Below are 19,151 nucleotides of genomic sequence, written 5' to 3'. Positions count from 1 at the left end.
TTGATTTTGTCAAATGCTTTTTCTTTGCCTGTTGAGATACCATGTGGTTTTGTTCTATTAATAATGTATAACATTGATTATCATATGTTGATGAGCTATGCTGTACTCCTGGGATAAATTCTACTAGGTCATTGTGTACAATCCTTTTCATATGTTGCTGGATTCAGTTTGCTAGTATTTTATTAAAGATTTTTGCATCTGTGCTTATAAAGGATATTGGCTGTAGTTTTCTTGTGATGTCTTTGTCTGAATTTAGTTTCAGGATCTCACAGAATAGTTGGAAAGTGTTCCTTCCTCTTCTACATTTTTTTTTTCAAGTTTGTAAAGTAATTATTTTAGTTCTTTTATGTTTAATAAAATTCAATAGTCAAAGTCATCTGATTCTGGGCTTGTTGGAATGAAATTTCTTGACTACCTAATCTAATCTTTTTTTTTTTTTTTTTTTTTGGTTTCTTAGCATTTTGTGTTTCTTAAGAAAGTATAAACTTCTAAGTATATATTCAGTTCAGTTCAGTCGCTCAGTCTTGTCTGGCTCTTTGCGACCCCATGAATCGCAGCACGCCAGGCCTCCCTGTCCGTCACCAACTCCCGGAGTTCACTCAGACTCACGTCCGTATTAGATAGTCTGATAAAGCCCCAAACTGCATGTAAAAACTTGTCCTGTTGCTAATTCATGGGAAGTCAATTTGAAATTTATACTGTTTAACAGTTCAGTTTTTCTAATGTGTTTTTCAAGAATGTTTATTGTTAATGTATTTTTATTTGATTTATTTTAATATCATATTTCATAATAGCTTGGAATTTAAGGTTTGCTTCTGTTTTTTTAATACTGCTTTTATCTCAGCAGCAATGCAGCAAGTGTTGGATAACCTTACGGAGCTGCCCTCATCTACGGGAGCAGAAGAAATAGACCTAATTTTCCTCAAGGGGATTATGGAGAATCCTATTGTAAAATCACTTGCTAAGGTATATTGATTTATTCTTAAGATAACTAAATTCTTTTTAAATTTTTTTTACAGAGGTCTTTTCAGATTAGTGTTTTAGAACCTAAGTGAGGTATAACTTAGGCTTAGTTAGCAAATGATAACAGTTAACAACTAATGAAATCTTACTTTACGCAAAAATCAGACTATTTTGCCTTCTCTATTGACTTTAAAGTTTTAGGGAAACAATAACTGAACAGTTGTATTATAATGGAAGTCTGTGAAAAGGAATCTGATTTTGTCTCCATTTTCAACAACAGCAAGGTACTGATTTCCTTCTTTTATGTTAGACCATATACCTGTTTTTCAATTTAGTTCTTGACTTCCTATAACTAGTTCTTTTTGAAAATTTTTTTTATAACTGGATATTTTATATCCGGCTATATTTCCATAATCAACTCTGTAGTAATCATTTTTACTCATCCAAAAATATAGTTTTACAACCATTTTTGGTTTTATTTCAATTACAGTGTTTCCCACAGTAATTTTTATAAATCTCACTAAAACTTAGTGTATTAACTGTTTCACAACCCTGCCCTTCCATTCTTCAGATGATTTCTTACTTTTAAGAACCTATGCCATACACTGTCTCTGACCTTTTCTTTCCTTTATTTTTTTAATAAGATATTGAATATAATTCCTTTTGCTATTCAGTAGAATCTTGTTATATCTCTGACCTTTTCTTCGTGTAACCATCTTGTCATTCCTGGAGTGTTGATTTTATCCTCTTCTGAGATCATTTTTTGTAGGATAGTCTGTTACTTATTTTCTTCTAAGACTTCTGAAAAATCATACCTTCCTAAGTGTTCTAATAGTAAGAGTGAGTTAGTGATGCAGTTCTTCATTTTATTCGTAAATGTAATCATTCTAAGGTCACGTGATAGGAAGGCTTTGGTTCCTAAGTAGAAACTAATCCACTTACAGATCACCCAACTAGAATTTTTATTTTAGTCATGTTTGACTGCAGTCTTTCCAAAATTTATTAGGTATTACTTTAATAATAATATGTAAGATATAATTTACCTTCAAATTTAAGCTTCTTGTCGCAAATATCAATCACTATCCTGTGTTGAGATAAATACTTCAGTTTCTTAGAAAGAAGTAAGGTAAGTGTTAGTTGCTCAGTCGTACCCAACTCTTTGCAACCCCATGGACTACAGCCCACCAGGCTCTTTTGTCCATGAGATTTTCCAGGCAAGGATACTGAAGTGGGTTGCCATTTCCTTCTCCAGGGAATCTTCCCTACCCAGGGATTGAACCCAGGTCTCCTACACTGCAGGCAGACTCTTTACCGACTGAGCTACAAGGGAAGCCCTAGAAATAAGTAAGGGCTGTTTAAGCCTATTAGTTAAATGGCTCATTCTGAGCTCTTACTGCCACTTTAAAAATAGTGTTTTATTCCTCCCTTAATATCATACCTACCTTACTGTTGGTTGTCAGTTTTTATTCTCAGTGTACCTCCTTAAACCTCATCCTCATGTTTATTTAATTTAAAGCTTTTAGATATAGATTAAGAAACTCAATTATATTATGTGAGGCATCTTATAATGTGCTTATTGTTTATAAGAGTTTTTTTAAATTGCTATTTCATCTTTGCAAAAACATTATAAATTGAAAACTAGGATTTAAAATAGAAAAATTATCTGCCTAAGGTCACTTATCTAGGAAATGACAGAAATACTTAGGCCAGGTCTTGTTTCTTCAAATTCTTTTTTCTTTCTTCCACAGAGCAAGTTGTGTGTCTCTCTGTATATATTCTTGAGAATTTCTGTGCATAAAAATATTACTGATTTTTGTGTCATTGATGTTGGCCTTACTGAAGGTCATTTTGTTCACTATTCTCAGCAAGTGAAATGGCTGCATAACTTTTGAGCAGCTGAAATGCTATTGTGATCTTTTGATGATAAAATTGAAATAGAAAAAAAAAAGAATCACTCAGTAGTAAACAACATTCAAGCAGCTTCTCAATAGAAGCAGTGGTAGTTGAATATTCCTGCATTGAAGGTAAAGAAATCCCAGAAGGAAGAAAGGACTTCTGCTTCCAAGAAAGAGATGTGAAGTCACAGCAGGCCAAAACTCCCAGTACCAGTAGGGAGAAAGATGGATTAACTGCTGAAGAAACAGCAAGGGTACATTCCTAGACTTGTGGAGAGGCAAGAGCATGTGACTAATAATCATGAGAAGAACAAAAGAAACAGTCTTATAAATAATCTTTTAAAAAGTTTATATACAAAGATTTTTAAGTAACATTTTTAATAAAGGAAAGAGGGAAAAATAAAGACATTTAAAATATTACTGGAAAATAAGAGTGGAAAAACAATCAAATGGTTATTCGAGAACTCAAAAATACAATATCTGATTTACAGCTCATGTGATGGGTTTAATAGAAGACTAAACACAGCAAACAAGAAGACTAACAAATTTGAAGACAGGTCAATTGGAAACATCTAAACTGAAATTCATAGGAAGGTACATATAGAAAAGACAGTATGTGAGACATACTCAAAAGGCCAAATACACATGTAGTTAATATCCCAGAAAGGGGGCAGGGGGTGGGGCAGAAGAAATGGTGCAAGACACAATGGTCAAGAATTTTTAAAACTAATGAACAACATCAACTGAGAAATTCAAGAAGCCAAATGAAGCCCCTGGCAGGGAAAATCAAAAGAAAAACATTCCTTTGAATAAATATCACAGTCAGACTCCTGAAAATCAAAGATGAAGTGAGAATTTGTAAAGTCCCTGAAGAAGAAAGACACATTACCTTTAAGGACAAGCAGTAAGACTAATAGTTAGCTATAAAATAGGAACTATGAAAGTCATAACAGAGTGGATTGAGATCATTAAGGTGCACAAAGAAAAACACTGCCAACCTCAAATTCCCTCTTCAGCAAAAACAACCTTCAGAAATAAAAGCAAAATAAAGGTGTTCTTTTTAGACAAAGTCTGAGTAAAATTATCTCCATTTACTCAGCAAGAAATGCAAAAGGAAGTTCTTCAGGCAGAAAGAATGACAACAGAAAGGGAGTAAATATAAAATAATACTGATTTTTAGGATGAAGTGATGGTAATGTCTTGTAGCATTGATAGCATGTATATAAATGAAATATGTGAAGATGATAGACCAAAAAGAAGGAGAGACTCTGTGATTCAGACAGTAAGATGCTTTTGTTATCAAGGAAGTAGTCAAAGTAATATCTTAAGGTTGTATAAAAAGGTTAGGGATGCATATTGAGATCTTTAAGGCAGCCATAAAAGTAAAATTATAAGGATGAACAAATTCCACCCAAACCTTAGGGGTGAGAAAATAGACTTGAATTACCTTCACTCCAGAAACAACTAGAAGAGTTAGCAAAAAGGGTGGAAGAGAGTGACCATCTTCAGATACGGGACAACGAGCAGCAAAGGACTGTGATGCCTGAGAGAAAGGAGAGAAGTGAAATGAGCATTATGAAACTGTCTCAGGCCCGTTTCCATGTCTAGTGCAGAAAGAAGTATAAACAGCCCAGCAGTCTTAATAGAGCTCAGGATTTGGGGAGAAGGAGGTGACTGGACCTTTTGTGGCAGAGTACTGGGGAGGAGGAAGCTAACCCAGACCAGCCCTGGAGATCTGCTTAGGGATGCCTTCAAATCTCTGGCTGAGTGCTGACCTGTGCATATGTGAGGCATGCCTCTGGAGTCCAAGGAAAGATCCACTGGAAAGCACAGTAGGCCAAACAATTTCCAGGGCTCGAAAGGGATGGGGGATAGTTTAGTTTGCATTCCCACTAGCCTGAGTTGAAAAGGCCTCATAATAGGCAGGACACTGGGCATAGTTCACACTAAGTTTCTTATAACAAGTCTAGGAAACTAGTTACAGACTACAGCAAAATCAAACTAAAAATTAATAACAAAGTTATTCCCCAAATCCCCAAATATGTCAGAGAGCATTCTTCTAAATAGCCGTGGATCAAAGGAGAATCACAAAGAAACATAAAAAATATTTTGAATTGAATAACATGAAAATATATAACAACTTCTAGGGTGCAGCAAAGCAATGCTTAGAGGGAAACGCCTGTATAAGAAAAGAACAATGTTTAAATCAATGATTATATGTATACCTTGAGAAAATAGAAAAAGAACAAATTAAAATATGCAGACAGCAAATAATAAAGATGAGTGAACATAAAAAGATGAAAAAAATCAATATAACTTTGAATATATTAATAAAATTGGTAAACCTCTAGCTAGACACAAATTATCATTATCAGAAATGAAAGAGAGGACATTGCTGCAAATCCAGCAGAAATTGCAAGAATAATAAATATTATGAACAACTTTATGGCAATAAATATGATAACTAGAGGAAGCTAATTTCTTGGAAGACACAAATTACTAAAGTCTACAGAAGAGTGGATACCCTGTATCTGTTTTTTTATAATTGAATATTTGCAATTTAAAACCTGAAGCTTCAGCCTGGATGACTTCCAAAGAAAATTCTATCAAACATTTAAGGATGAAATATTTTACATTATTTATTCTAGAAAAAAGAAAGGAAAACATTCCCAATTTTGTTTTACTAGTCTTGATGTTACCCTGATATCAAAACCAGCTAAAAAGAGTTCAGTTAAAGAAAACTGCAGAATAGTATCCTTAGTGAATGTAGACTAAAAGGTCTTAAGAAAATATTAGCAAATTAAATCTAGCAACTTACAAAAAGGGTAATACCTCATTACCAAGTGACTTGTGTCTTAAAAATACAAGCTGCCTTCACATTTGATAACCAATAAATGTCACCATTTTAATGATATAAGAAAAATCATATGATTATATTCATAGTTGCAGGAAAAGCATTTTATGAAATTGAACATCCATTCTTCATAAAAACTCAACGAACTTAGAACTAAATTGCCTCAACCTCATGAAGAGCATCTGTTAAAACCCCATGGTTAACATTGTCCTTCATGGTGGAACACAGTGACTTACTTTCTAAGATCACTTCTATTCAACTTTTATCACTTATGTTCAACTTGGTACTAGGAGTCTTTGCTAATGCAGAAAGACAAGAAAAAAAGGGTATACTGATTGAAGAAGAAAAAATTAACTGTCATTATTTAAGGACGATGTTACCATCTATGTCAAAAATCCTAAGAATCTACCACAAGTGGGTTTTTTAAAAAGCCCTGTAGAATTAATAAGGGAATTTAGTTAGCCAGGAACACAAGATAAAAACTACTCTATGATAATTAATTGTATTTTTATATGGTAGAAATGAACAAATTGGAAATAGTAATTTAATGTAATAGGAATAAAATTTTTTAAATGTAAGACCTATAACTGGAAACTAAAAGACATTGTTTAAAGGTATACATGTATACTTACATAAATAAAGAAATTGGAAGACTCAAAATCTTATAATGTAAATTCTCTGCAAATTGAGCTGAAGATTCAGTATAATCCCAGCCAGAATTTCTACTGTGGATACTGAAATTTATAATGGGCCAAGACCAGACAATTTGGAAAAGTACAAAATTTGATGCCTTCCACAACCTGGAAGGATTTCAAAATTATTGTGACTCTATAGTAATAAAGACAATGTAGTATCAACGTATAGATCAACGGCACAGAATAGAGTCCAAAAAGAGACTACCACATGTGTGGTCAACTGACTTTTTGCACCATGATAATTTAGTGAAGAAATAATAAATAGTCTTTTCAATAAATGTCACTGAAACAGTTGAATATTCATATGTAAAAAAAAAATTTTTCCCCCACTCTGTATCCTAAAATTATCTAAAAATAGATCATAGCTCTAAAAGTAAAAGCCAAGACTAAGATATTCTACAAGAACACATAAGGAAAAAAAAACCAACTCTGTGACTTTAGATTCTTAGGTAAGACATAAAAAGCATGAGGCATAATGAAAACTTTGATTGATTAGATTTCCCCTGAAAAAGACACCAAGAAAAATAAGGTGTGCTACAGACTAGAAGAAAATATTTGCAAAACATATATCCTAAAAAGAAAGCTATTCATGTATTGCTGGTATGGTACCAGTAATGTAAAATGGTACACCTACTTTGGAAGGTAGACTGGCAATTTCTTACAAAGCTAAGCATTGTGTTACCACATACTCCAGTGATTGTGCTCCTTGACATTTACCCGAGTGAACTGTTAATTTGTGTCCACACAGAACCATACACATGAATGAATGTAATGGCTTTATTCATAATTGACAAAGCTTGGAAGCAATCAAGGTGCCCTTCAGTAGGTGTATGGATAAACAAAGTGTAGTACATCCATACAACGGAATATTGCTCAGGAATAAAAAGAAATGAATTACAAAGCCATGAAGGAACCTTCATGAACTATGGATGGAGGTATCTGACATTGTACAGGAGACAGGAATCAAGACCATCCCCAAGAAAAAGAAATGCAAAAAAGAAAAATGGCTGTCTGAGGAGGCCTTACAAATAGCTGTGGAAAGAAGGGAATCAAAAAACAAAGGAGAAAAAGGAAGATAAACCCATTTGAATGCAGAGTTCCAAAGAATAGCAAGGAGAGATAAGAAAGCCTTCCTCAGCCATCAATGCAGAGAAATAGAGGAAAACAATAGAATGGGGAAGACTAGAGATCTCTTCAAGAAAATTAGAGATACCAAGGGAACATTTCATGCAAAGATGGGCTCGATGAAGGACAGAAATGGTATGGACCTAACAGAAGCAGAAGATATTAAGAAGAGATGGCAAGAATACACAGAAGAACTGTACAAAAAAAATCTTCACGACCCAGATAATCACAATGGTGTGATCACTCACCTAGAGCCAGACATCCTAGAATGTGAAATCAAGTGGGCCTGAGGAAGCATCACTACAAACAAAGCTAGTGAAGGTGATGGAATTCCAGTAGAGCTATTTCAAATCCTGAAAGATGATGCTGTGAAAGTGCTGCACTCAATATGCCAGCAAATTTGGAAAACTCAGCAGTGGCCACAGGACTGGAAAAGGTCAGTTTTCATTCCAATCCCAAAGAAAGGCAATGCCAAAGAATGCTCAAACTACTGCACAATTGCACTCATCTCACATGCTGGTAAAGTAATGCTCAAAATTATCCAAGCCAGGCTTCAGCAACACGTCAACCATGACCTTCCAGCTGTTCAAGCTGGTTTTAGAAAAGGCAGAGGAACCAGAGATCAAATTGCCAACATCTGCTGGATCATGGAAAAAGCAAGAGAGTTCCAGAAAAACGTCTACTTCTGCTTTATTGACTATACCAAAGCCTTTGACTGTGTGGGTCACAATAAACTGTGGAAAATTCTGAACGAGATGGGAATACCAGGCCACCTGACCTGCCTCTTGAGAAACCTATATGCGGGTCAGGAAGCAACAGTTAGAACTGGACATGGAACAACAGACTGGTTCCAAATAGGAAAAGGAGTACGTCAAGGCTGTATATTGTCACCCTGCTTATTTAACATCTATGCAGAGTACATCATGAGAAACACTGGGCTGGAAGAAGCACAGATGGAATCAAGATTGCCAGGAGAAATATCAATAACCTCAGATATGCAGATGACACCACCTTATGGCAAAAAGTGAAGAGGAACTAAAAAGCCTCTTGATAAAAGTGAAAGAGGAGAGTGAAAAATTTGCCTTAAAGCTCAACATTTCAGAAAACAAAGATCATGGCATCTGGTCCCATCACTTCATGAAAAATAGATGGGGAAACAGTGGAAACAGTGTCAGCCTTTATTTTGGGGGGCTCCAAAATCACTGCAGATACTGATTGCAGCCATGAAATTAAAAGACGCTTACTCCTTGGAAGAAAAGTTATGACCAACCTAGATAGCATATTAGAAAGCAGAGACATTACTTTGCCAACAAAGGTCTGTCTAGTCGAGGCTATGGTTTTTCCAGTGGTCATGTATGGATGTGAGAGTTGGACTGTGAAGAAAGCTGAGCGCAGAAGAATTGATGCTTTTGAACTGTGGTGTTGGAGAAGACTCTTGAGAATCCCTTGGACTGCAAGGAGATCCAACCAGTCCATCCTAAAGGAGATCAGTCCTGGGTGTTCATTGGAAGGACTAATGTTGAAGTTGAAACTCCAGTATTTTGGCCACCTGATGTGAAGAGCGGACTCATTTGAAAAGACCCTCATGCTGGGAAAGATTGAGGAGAGGAGGAGAAGGGGATGACAGAGGATGAGATGGTTGGATGGCATCACCGACTCGATGGACGTGAGTTTGGGAGACTCCAGGAGTTGGTGATGGACAGGGAGGCCTGGTATGCTGTGATTCATGGGATCGCAAAGAGTCGGATATGACTGAGCTACTGAACTGAACTGAACTAACCTTAAATGCTTATTCAGTTCAGTTCAGTCACTCAGTCGTGTCCGACTCTTTGCGACCCCATGAATCACAGCATGCCAGGCCTCCTTGTACATCACCAACTCCCAGAGTTCACACAGACTCATATCCATTGAGTCTGTGATGCCATCCAGCCATCTTATCCTCGGTCATCCCCTTCTCCTCCTTCCCCCAGTCCCTCCCAGCATCAGAGTCTTTTCCAGTGAGTCAACTCTTCGCATGAGGTGGCCAAAGTACTGGAGTTTCAGGTTTAGCATCATTCCCTCCAGAGAGATCCCAGGGCTGATCTCCTTTAGAATGGACTGGTTGGTATTACTAGGTAATATAAGCCAGTTTGAAAGGCTATACACTGTATGATTCCAATCATATGACATTCTGTAAAAAGCAAAAAATACAGAGACAGTACCAAAAGAAGTCAGTACTTGCCAGAATTGGGGGGATTCAAAGGAAGGGTGGATTGGTGGAGCACAGGAGATTTTTAGGGCAGTGAAGCTATTCTGTATGATACTGTTAAGGTGTATCAGTGGTGTTATGCATTTGTCAAAACCATTGGAATTGTACAAGAGTCATAATAAATAGATATACTATAGGCTTTAATTAATAATGGTGTATCAATACTGGCTCATTAATTATAGCATTTTTCATATTAATATAAGATGTGAATAAGGGAAACTAGGGATAGGAGAGCAGATATATGGGAATTTTCTGTGTTTTCTGCTCATTTTTTCCATAAATTGTAAACCTTATTAGCTAATGTCCATAGTGTACTTTAGGGTTCACTCTTTCTGTTGTACATTCTATGGGTTTTGACAGATGTATAATAACATGTAATATCTTTTTCTGGTTTTGGTATTAGAGTAATGCTGGCCTTTATAGATGGAGTTAGGAAGTGTTTCCTTTGCCTTCTGTAAGAGACTTAAAATGGTATAATTTCTTCTTTAAATGTTTGGTAGAATTTACCAGTGAACACATCTGGACCTGGTTATTTTAGAAGGTTATTATTGATTTAATTACTTTAACAGATATAGAGCTACTCAGATTATCTGTATCTCCTTTTGTGCGTTTGGTGAATTATGTTTTTCAAGGAATTGTTCCATTTCACCTAGGTCATCAAATTTATGTGCATGGATTGTCCAACCATTCCTTTATTATACATGACATTAGTCATAATGGGCTCTTTTGTTTCTGATATTAGTAATTCATATCTTCTCTTTTTTCTTAGTTAATCTGGTAAGAAGTTTATCAATTCACTTTTTTTAAAGAACCTGCTTTCGGTTTCTTTGATTTTGTGTTTTCAGTTTCATTTATTTCTGCTCAATACTTTATTATTTCTTATATTTAGCTTGTATTTAATTTGTTATTTTGAGTTTCCTAAGGTGGGATTTTTTAGATTATTTTAGATCTTTATTCTTTTCTAAATATACATCCAGTGCTATAAGTTTCCCTTTAAATACGGCTTTCACTGCAACCCATACATTTTATAAGTTGTATTTTCATTTTCATTTAGTTCAGATTTTTTTTTTTTTCTTGAGATTTCTTCTTTGCCCCATGTCTTATTTAGAAGTATGTTGACGGGTCTCCAACAAAGGTAGGTGGAATTTTTATTATACTTTATATGCTCTTTATTCTTATAAACTTGTTAAGGTGTGTTTTATGACCCATGCTGTGTTCTCTTTGGTTGAACATGATGGCTACTCCATTTCTTCTGAGGGATTTCTGCCCGCAGTAGTCCGAAATGCAGTACTTGGATGCAATCTCAAAAATGACAGAATGATCTCTGTTCATTTCCAAGGCAAACTATTCAATATCACAGTAATCCAAGTCTATGCCCCAACTAGTAACGCTGAAGAAGCTGAAGTTGAATGGTTCTATGAAGACCTACAAGACCTTTTAGAACTAACACCCCAAAAAGATGTCCTTTTCATTATAGGGGACTGGAATGCAAAAGTAGGAAGTCAAGAAACACCTGGAGTAACAGGCAAATTTGGCCTTGGAATGTGGAATGAAGCAGGGCAAAGACTAATAGAGTTTTGCCAAGATAATGCACTGGTCATAGCAAACACCCTCTTCCAACAACACAGGAGAAGACTCTACACATGGACATCACCAGATGTTCAACACCAAAATCAGTTTGATTATATTCTCTGCAGCAAAAGATGGAGAAGCTCTATACGGTCAACAAAAACAAGACCAGGAGCTGACTGTGGCTCAGATCATGAATTCCTTATTACCAAATTCAAACTTAAATTGAGGAAAGCAGGGAAAACCGCTAGACCATTCAGGTATGACCTAAATCAAATCCCTTACGATTATACAGTGGAAGTGAGAAATAGATTTAAGGGCCTAGATCTGATAGAGTTTGTGAGATTTGTGACATTGTACAGGAGACAGGAATCAAGACCATCCCCATGGAGAAGAAATGCAAAAAAGCAAAATGGCTCTCTGGGGAAGCCTTACAAATAGCTGTGAAAACAAGAGAAGTGAAAAGCCAAGGAGAAAAGGAAAGATATAAGCATCTGAATGCAGAGTTCCAGAGAATAGCAAGAAGAGATAAGACAGCCTTCTTCAGCAAACAATGCAAAGAAATAGAGGAAAACAACAGAATGGGAAAGACTAGAGGTCTCTTCAAGAAAATTAGAGATACCAAGGGAACATTTCATGCAAAGATGGGCTCGATAAAGGACAGAAATGGTATGGACCTAACAGAAGCAGAAGATATTAAGAAGAGATGGCAAGAATACACAGAAGAACTGTACAAAAAGGATCTTCACGACCTGGATAATCACGATGGTGTGATCACTCATCTAGAACAAGACATCTTGGAAAGTGAAGTCAAGTGGGCCTTAGAAAGCATCACTACGAAGCTAGTGGAGGTGATGGAATTCCAGTTGAGCTATTTCAAATCCTGAAAGATGATGCTGTGAAAGTGCTGCACTCAGTATGCCAGCAAATTTGGAAAACTCAGCAGTGGCCACAGGACTGGAAAAGGTCAGTTTTCATTTCAGTCCCAAAGAAAGGCAATGCCAAAGAATGCTCAAACTGCCGCACAATTGTACTCATCTCACACGCTAGTAAAGTAATGCTCAAAATTCTCCAAGCTAGGCTTCAGCAATACATGAACCGTGAACTCCCTGATTTTCAAGCTGGTTTTAGAAAAGGCAGAGGAACCAGAGATCAAATTGCCAACATCTGCTGGACCATGGAAAAAGGAAGAGAGTTCCAGAAAAACATCTATTTCTGCTTTATTGACTATGCCAAAGCCTTTGACTATGTGGATCACAATAAACTGTGGAAAATTCTGAAAGAGATGGAAATACCAGACCACCTGACCTGCCTCTTGAGAAATCTGTATGCAGGTCAGGAAGCAACAGTTAGAACTGGACATGGAACAACAGACTGGTTCCAAATAGGAAAAGGAGTACGTCAAGGCTGTGTATTGTCACCCTGCTTATTTAACTTCTACGCAGAGTACATCATGAGAAACGCTGGACTGGAAGAAACACAAGCTGGAATCAAGATTGCCGGGAGAAATGTCAATAACCTCTGATATGCAGATGACACCACCCTTATGGCAGAAAGTGAAGAGGAACTAAAGAGCCTCTTGATAAAAGTGAAAGAGGACAGTGAAAAAGTTGGCTTAAAGCTCAACATTCAGAAAACGAAGATCATGGCATCCAGTCCCATCACTCCATGGGAAATAGATGGGGAAACAGTGCAAACAGTGTCAGACTTTATTTTTGGGGGCTCCAAAATCACTGCAGATGCTGCTTGCAGCCATGAAATTAAGAGACGCTTAACCCTTGGAAGAAAAGTTATGACCAACCTAGATAGCATATTCAAAAGCAGAGACATTACTTTGCCGACTAAGGTCCGTCTAGTCAAGGCTATGGTTTTTCCAGTGGTCATGTATGGATGTGAGAGTTGGACTGTGAAGAAAGCTGAGCGCAGAAGAATTGATGCTTTTGAACTGTGGTGTTGGAGAAGACTCTTGAGAGTCCGTTGGACTGCAAGGAGATCCAACCAGTCCATTCTGAAGATCAGCCCTGGGATTTCTTTGGAAGGAATGATGCTAAAGCTAAAACTCCAGTACTTTGGCCACCTCATGTGAAGAGTTGATTCATTGGAAAAGACTTTGATGCTGTGAGGGATTGGAGGCAGGAGAAGAAGGGGACGACAGAGGATGAGATGGCTGGATCGCATCACTGATTCGATGGACCTAAGTCTGAGTGAACTCTGAGTGTTGGTGATGGACAGGGAGGCCTGGCGTGTTGCGATTCATGGGGTCGCAAAGAGTCGGACACGACTGAGCAACTGAACTGAACTGAACTGCTGTGTTGTAGCTTGGTGAAAGTTCCATGTGAACTTGAGAAGAATGTGCACTTTGCTGTTGGATGAAATCGATTGGTGTTTTTGTTCAGTTCAGCTCTGTCCTTGTTTTCTGCCTGCTGGATCTTAGAGGAGTATTAATCCAACTATAATAGTGGACTAATCTGTTTCATATTGAAGTTCTGTCACATTTTGCTTCACATATTTTGATGCTCTACTGTTATGAGCATTTACATTATGGATTGTTCTGTCCTTATTATTGTGTAATGTCTGTTCCTAAAGGAAATCATTCCTGAATATTCATTGGAAGGACTGATGCCGAAGCTCCAATACTTTGGCCACCTGATACAGAGAACTGACTCACTGGAAAAGACCCTGATTCTGGGAAAGATTAAAGGCAGGAGGAAGAGGGGACAACAGAGGATGAGATGGTTGGATGGCATCACCGATTTGATGGACATGGGTTTGAGCAAGCTATGGGAGTGGTGATGGACAGGGAAGCCTGGTGTGCTACAAAGGGTCGCAAAGAGTCAGACACAACTAACAGACTGAACTGAACTGAATGTTTGTTCCTGATCATTTTCCTTGTGCTGAAGACTCTCTGAAATTAATATAGCTACCCCAGCTTTCTTTTGATTAATGTTAGCATGGAGAAGGAAATGGCAACCTGCTCCAGTGTTCTTGCCTGGAGAATCCCTGGGATGAGGGAGCCTGGTGGGCTGCTGTCTGTGGGGTCGCACAGAGTCTTACATGACTAAAGCAACTCAGCAGCAGCAGCATGGTATATCCTTCTCCTTATTTTACTTATACTCTAAGTATACTCTTGAGTTGCTAAGTCATGTCTGGCTCTTTGTGACCCCATGGACTATAGCACGCCAGGCTTCCCTATCCTTCACTGTCTCCCAGAGTTTGCTCAGACTCATGTCCATTGAGTTGGTGATGCCATCCAACCATCTCACCCTCCGTCGTCCCCCTCTCTTCCTGCCCTCGGTCTTTACTAGCATCAGAGTCTTTTCCATTGAGTCAGCTCTTCCTATCAGGTGGCTAAAGTATTGGAACTTCAGCATCAGTCCTTTAATGAATATTCAGGATTCCTTTAGCATTGACTGGTTTAATCTCCTTGCAGTCCAAGGGACTCTCAAGAGTCTTCTCCAGCACCACATTTCAAAAGCATCAATTCTTTGGTGCTCAGCCTTCTTTATGATCCAACTCTCATATCTGTACATGACTACTGGGACTGGAAAAACCATAGCTTTGACTGTATGGACCTTTGTCATCAAAGTGATGTTTTGGTCTAGGTTTTCTTCCAAGGAATGAGTGTCTTTTAATATCATGGCTGCAGTCACCATCTGCAGTGATTTTGGAGCCCAAGAAAGTAAAATCTGCCATTCTTTCCATTTTTCCCCCATCTATTTGCCATGAAGTGATGGGACTGGATGCCATTGATCTTCATTTTTTGAATAGTGAGTTTTAAACCAGCTTTTTCACTCTCCTCTTTTACCTTTATCAAGAGGCTGTTTAGTTCCTCTTCACTTTCTGCCATTAGGTAGTGTCATCTGAATATCTGAGGTTGTTGATATTTCTCCTGGCAATCTTGATTCCAGCTTGTGATTCATCCAGCCCAGTATTTCTCATGATGTACTCTGGATATAAGTTAAATAAGCAGTGTGACAATATGCAGCCTTGACATTCTCCTTTCTCAATTTTGAACTAGTCCTTTGTTCTATGTCCAGTTCTAATTGTTGCTTCTTGACCTGCATACAGGTTTTTCAGGAGGCAGGTAAAGTCATCTGGTATTCATCTCCCTTTAAGAATTTTCCACAGTTTATTGTGATCCAAGCAGTCAAAGGCTTTAGTGTAGTCATTGAAGCAAAGTTGATGTTTTTCTGGAATTCTCTTGCTTTGATCTCTGCTTCCTCTGCCTTTTCTAAATCCAACTTGTACCTCTGGAAGTTCTCAGTTCACATATTCTTGAAGCCTAGCTTGAAGGATTTTGAGCATTACCTTGCTGGCATGTGAAATGAGTGCAATTGTGCCATATTTTGAACATTGTTAGGCATAGCAAACACCCTTTCCCAACAACACAAGAGATTATACATGGATATCACGAGATGGTCAGTACAGAAATCAGATTGATTATATTCTTTGCAGTCAAAAATGGAGAAGCTCTATACAGTTAGCAAGAACACCACCTGGAGATGATTGTGGCTCAGATCATGTGTTTCTTATCACAAAATTCAGACTTCAATTGAAGAAAGTAGAGAAAACCACTCAGCTATTCAGGTATGACCTAAATCAAATCCTTATGATTATACAGTCAAAGTGACAAATAGACTCAAGGGATAAGATCTGATCCAGTGCCTGAAGAACTGTGGATGGAGGTTGATAACATTGTACAGCAGGCGTGACCAAATCCACCTCAAAGAAGAAATGCAGAAAGGCAGAATGGTTATCTGAGAAGCCTTATAAAGAGCTAAGTAAAGAAGAGAAGCAAAAGGCAATGAAGAAAGGGATAGACATACCCTACTGAATGCAGATTTCCAAAGACTAGCACGGAGAGATAAGAAAGCCTTCCTCAGTCATCAGTGCAAAGAAATAGAGGAAAAAATAGAATGGGAATGATTAGAGATCTCTTCAGGAAAATTAGAGGTACCAGGGGAACATGTCATGCAAAGGTGGGCACAATAAAGGACAGAAATGGTAAGGACCTAACAGAAGCAGAGGGACTAAAAAGAGTTGGCAAGAATACACAGAAGAACTGTACGAATAAGGTCTTAATGATCCAGGTAACCATGATGATGTAGTCACTCACCTGAGCCAGTCATTCCTGGAGTGTGAAGTCAGGTGGGCTTTAGGGAGCATTACTACGAACAAAGCTAGTGGAGGTGATGGGATTCCAGCTGAGCTATTTCGAATCCTAAAAAATAATGCTGTTAAAGTACTGGACTCAGTATGCCAGCAAATTTGGAAAACCCAGCAATGGCCATAGAACTGGAAAAGGTCAGTTTTCATTCCAGTCCCAAAGAAGGGAATGCCAAAGGATGTTCAAACTACTGTATAATCTACATCTATTTTTACATTTAAAGTGGTCTTTTTTTATAAACAGCAAGATACGTAAGTCTTCTTTTCTTATTGTTTGGTCTTCTACTATCTGTTTAAATTGAGCATTTTATATGATTTCATTTTTTCTCCTTTTTAAACATAGCAGTTATATTCATTTTTAATTTAGTGGTTTCCTGTTGATTTTTAAATAAAGATTTACAACTAATCTCAGTCCATTTCCCCTATATTACTTCACTGTATTACTGCACATGAAGTAACTATCTTATAAGAATATTTCTAATTTCTCCCTTATAGCCATCAGTCATTTCATTTATCCATAAGTTATAACCACCAAATACATTGTTGCTATTAATTTGAAGAGTTAATCTATTAGAGTAAGAAATTTTTTTTAGATTTTATTTTACTTTATTTTTTTTCTTTAATGATCTTTTTTTTTTTTCCTTAATGGAGATCTGTTTTTTGGACCTATATTATTTTCCTCTCTGAAGAACCTCTTTTAATGTTATTTTCAATGCCAGTCTATTAGCAATAAATTCCCAGTCTTTGTCAGACAGAATCTTTATTTCTCCTTCAAAAAACTTCATTTTTGAAGGATAGTTTGACTGTTTAGCTGTAATTCTAGGTTGATAGAATTTTTTCTTTCTACACTTTAAGTATTTCACTACACACTCTTCTTTCTTCCATGATTTCTGGAGAAGTCCTGTGTAATTCTTATCCTTGCTCCTCCATAGGTAAGAATATTTTTCCTCCAGTTTCTTTCAAACTTTTCTCTCTGTCTTTGATTTTTGCACTTTGAATATGAGTGTTTGGTGTTATCTCAGATTCCTGGATCCGTAGCTTGGTGTCTATCATTAATTTTTAAAAACTCTATCATTATAGCCTCAAGTATTCTTCTGTTTCTCTTTGTCAGTCTGCTCTTCCCCTTATATGTGTGTCACATCTTTTTGTAGTCGTCCCACAGCCCTTAGATTTGTTCTATTCCATTTGTGTCATTCCTTTTTTATCTCTGATTTCAGTGTGAGAGGTTTCTATTGGCATATCTACAGGCTCACTGATTGTTTTTCTTTCTTTTTTTTTTCACTCAGTCATGTCCAACTTTTTGTGACCTCATGGATGGTGTAGTCCATGAAATTCTCCTGGCCAGAATACTGGAGTGGGTAGCCTTTCCCTTCTCCAGGGGATCTCCCCAACCCAGGGATCAAACCCAGGTCTCCCACATTGCACGTGGATTCTTTACCAGCTGAGCCACAAGGGAAGCCCTCACTGATCGTTTTTCATGTGCTTATTGGCCATTTGTATATCTATGGGGAAATGTTTATTTAGATTCTTTGCCCATTTTTGAATCAAGTTGTTTTTGTGTGTGTTGGATATTGGGAGTTTTACATATATATCTTAGCTATTAATCCCTTATCAGATATATGGTTTGGTTACCTGTTTACTCTTGATATTATCTTTTGGTGCATAGTTTTTGTTTGCTTTTTCTTAATTCTCAAGAAATTCTTTTACCTGTTTTTTTTTTTTTTTTTCTATTATTTCCTCTGCCTTTGGTGTCATAGCCGACAAATCTGCCATTTACAGTATTATGAACCTTTGACTCTGTTTTCTTCTAATAATTTTACAGTTTTAGGTCTTATGTTTAGGTCTTTGATCCATTTTTGAGTTGTTTTATATAGTGTTAGTGAGCCATTTTCATTCTCTTGTATGGGAATATCCAGTTTTCCCAGCTGTGTTTACCACCCTTGTAAAAAATTATTGGACCATACATGTGAGCATTTATTTCTAGACTGTTTTCTATCTCATTGGTCTGTATGTCCTTAAGACAGTACCACACTGTTTTGATTACTGTAGCTTGGTAGTAAGTTTTGATATCAGAAAATGTGAATCTTCCACTTTATTCTTTTTCATAATTGTTTTGGCTGTTCTGGGTGCCTTGCAAGTCCATATAAATTTTAGAATCAGTATGTCAGTTTCTACAAAGAACTCTTCTGGGATTCCAGTAGACATTGTACTGATCATTCTAAGGGAGTATTACCATCTTAACAGCACAAAGTTTTTAGATCCATGAACATGAAGTGATTTTGCATTTAAATCTTTATTTCTTTCAACAATGTTTTACAGTTTTCAAAGTGAGTTTTCACTTTCGTTAAAATTACCTTAAGTATTTTACTCTTTTCAGTGCTATTGTGAATGGAATTTTTTTCTTAATTTTCTTTTCAGATTGTTCATTTTTAGTATATAGTATATTGATTTTTGTACATTAATCTTTGATCCTGCAATCTTGTTTAACTTGTATATTGGTTCCAATAGGTTTTTAGTGGATTCCTTAGGATTTTCTCAATACAAATCTATGAATAAAGATGGTTTTATTTCTTTCTTTCTAATCTGAATGCCTTTTATTTATTTTTTTGGAACTTTTTTCATTGACCTTTTTATTT

The 19,151-nt window shown here is 36.8% G+C and overlaps 1 protein-coding gene across 2 annotated transcripts in view; it reads left to right on the top strand.

The window, feature by feature from the left end:
* The window catches only part of PALS2 (protein associated with LIN7 2, MAGUK family member), a 131,676-nt gene that overhangs the window by 61,798 nt on the left and 50,727 nt on the right, over nt 1–19,151 (top strand). For both annotated transcript variants that reach the window (XM_040259767.1, XM_040259768.1), the window contains exon 2: nt 848–966. In XM_040259767.1, the coding sequence (XP_040115701.1) occupies nt 850–966 (117 nt within the window). In that variant the 5' untranslated portion in view covers nt 848–849. The remainder of the gene's footprint in view (nt 1–847; nt 967–19,151) is intronic.

The sequence above is a fragment of the Oryx dammah genome, unplaced genomic scaffold (genome assembly GCF_014754425.2).
Source record: "Oryx dammah isolate SB20612 unplaced genomic scaffold, SCBI_Odam_1.1 HiC_scaffold_18, whole genome shotgun sequence".
NCBI lineage: Eukaryota > Metazoa > Chordata > Mammalia > Artiodactyla > Bovidae > Oryx > Oryx dammah.
Note: the sequence above shows the minus strand (reverse complement) of the source record. Positions and strands in the feature narration are given on the sequence as shown.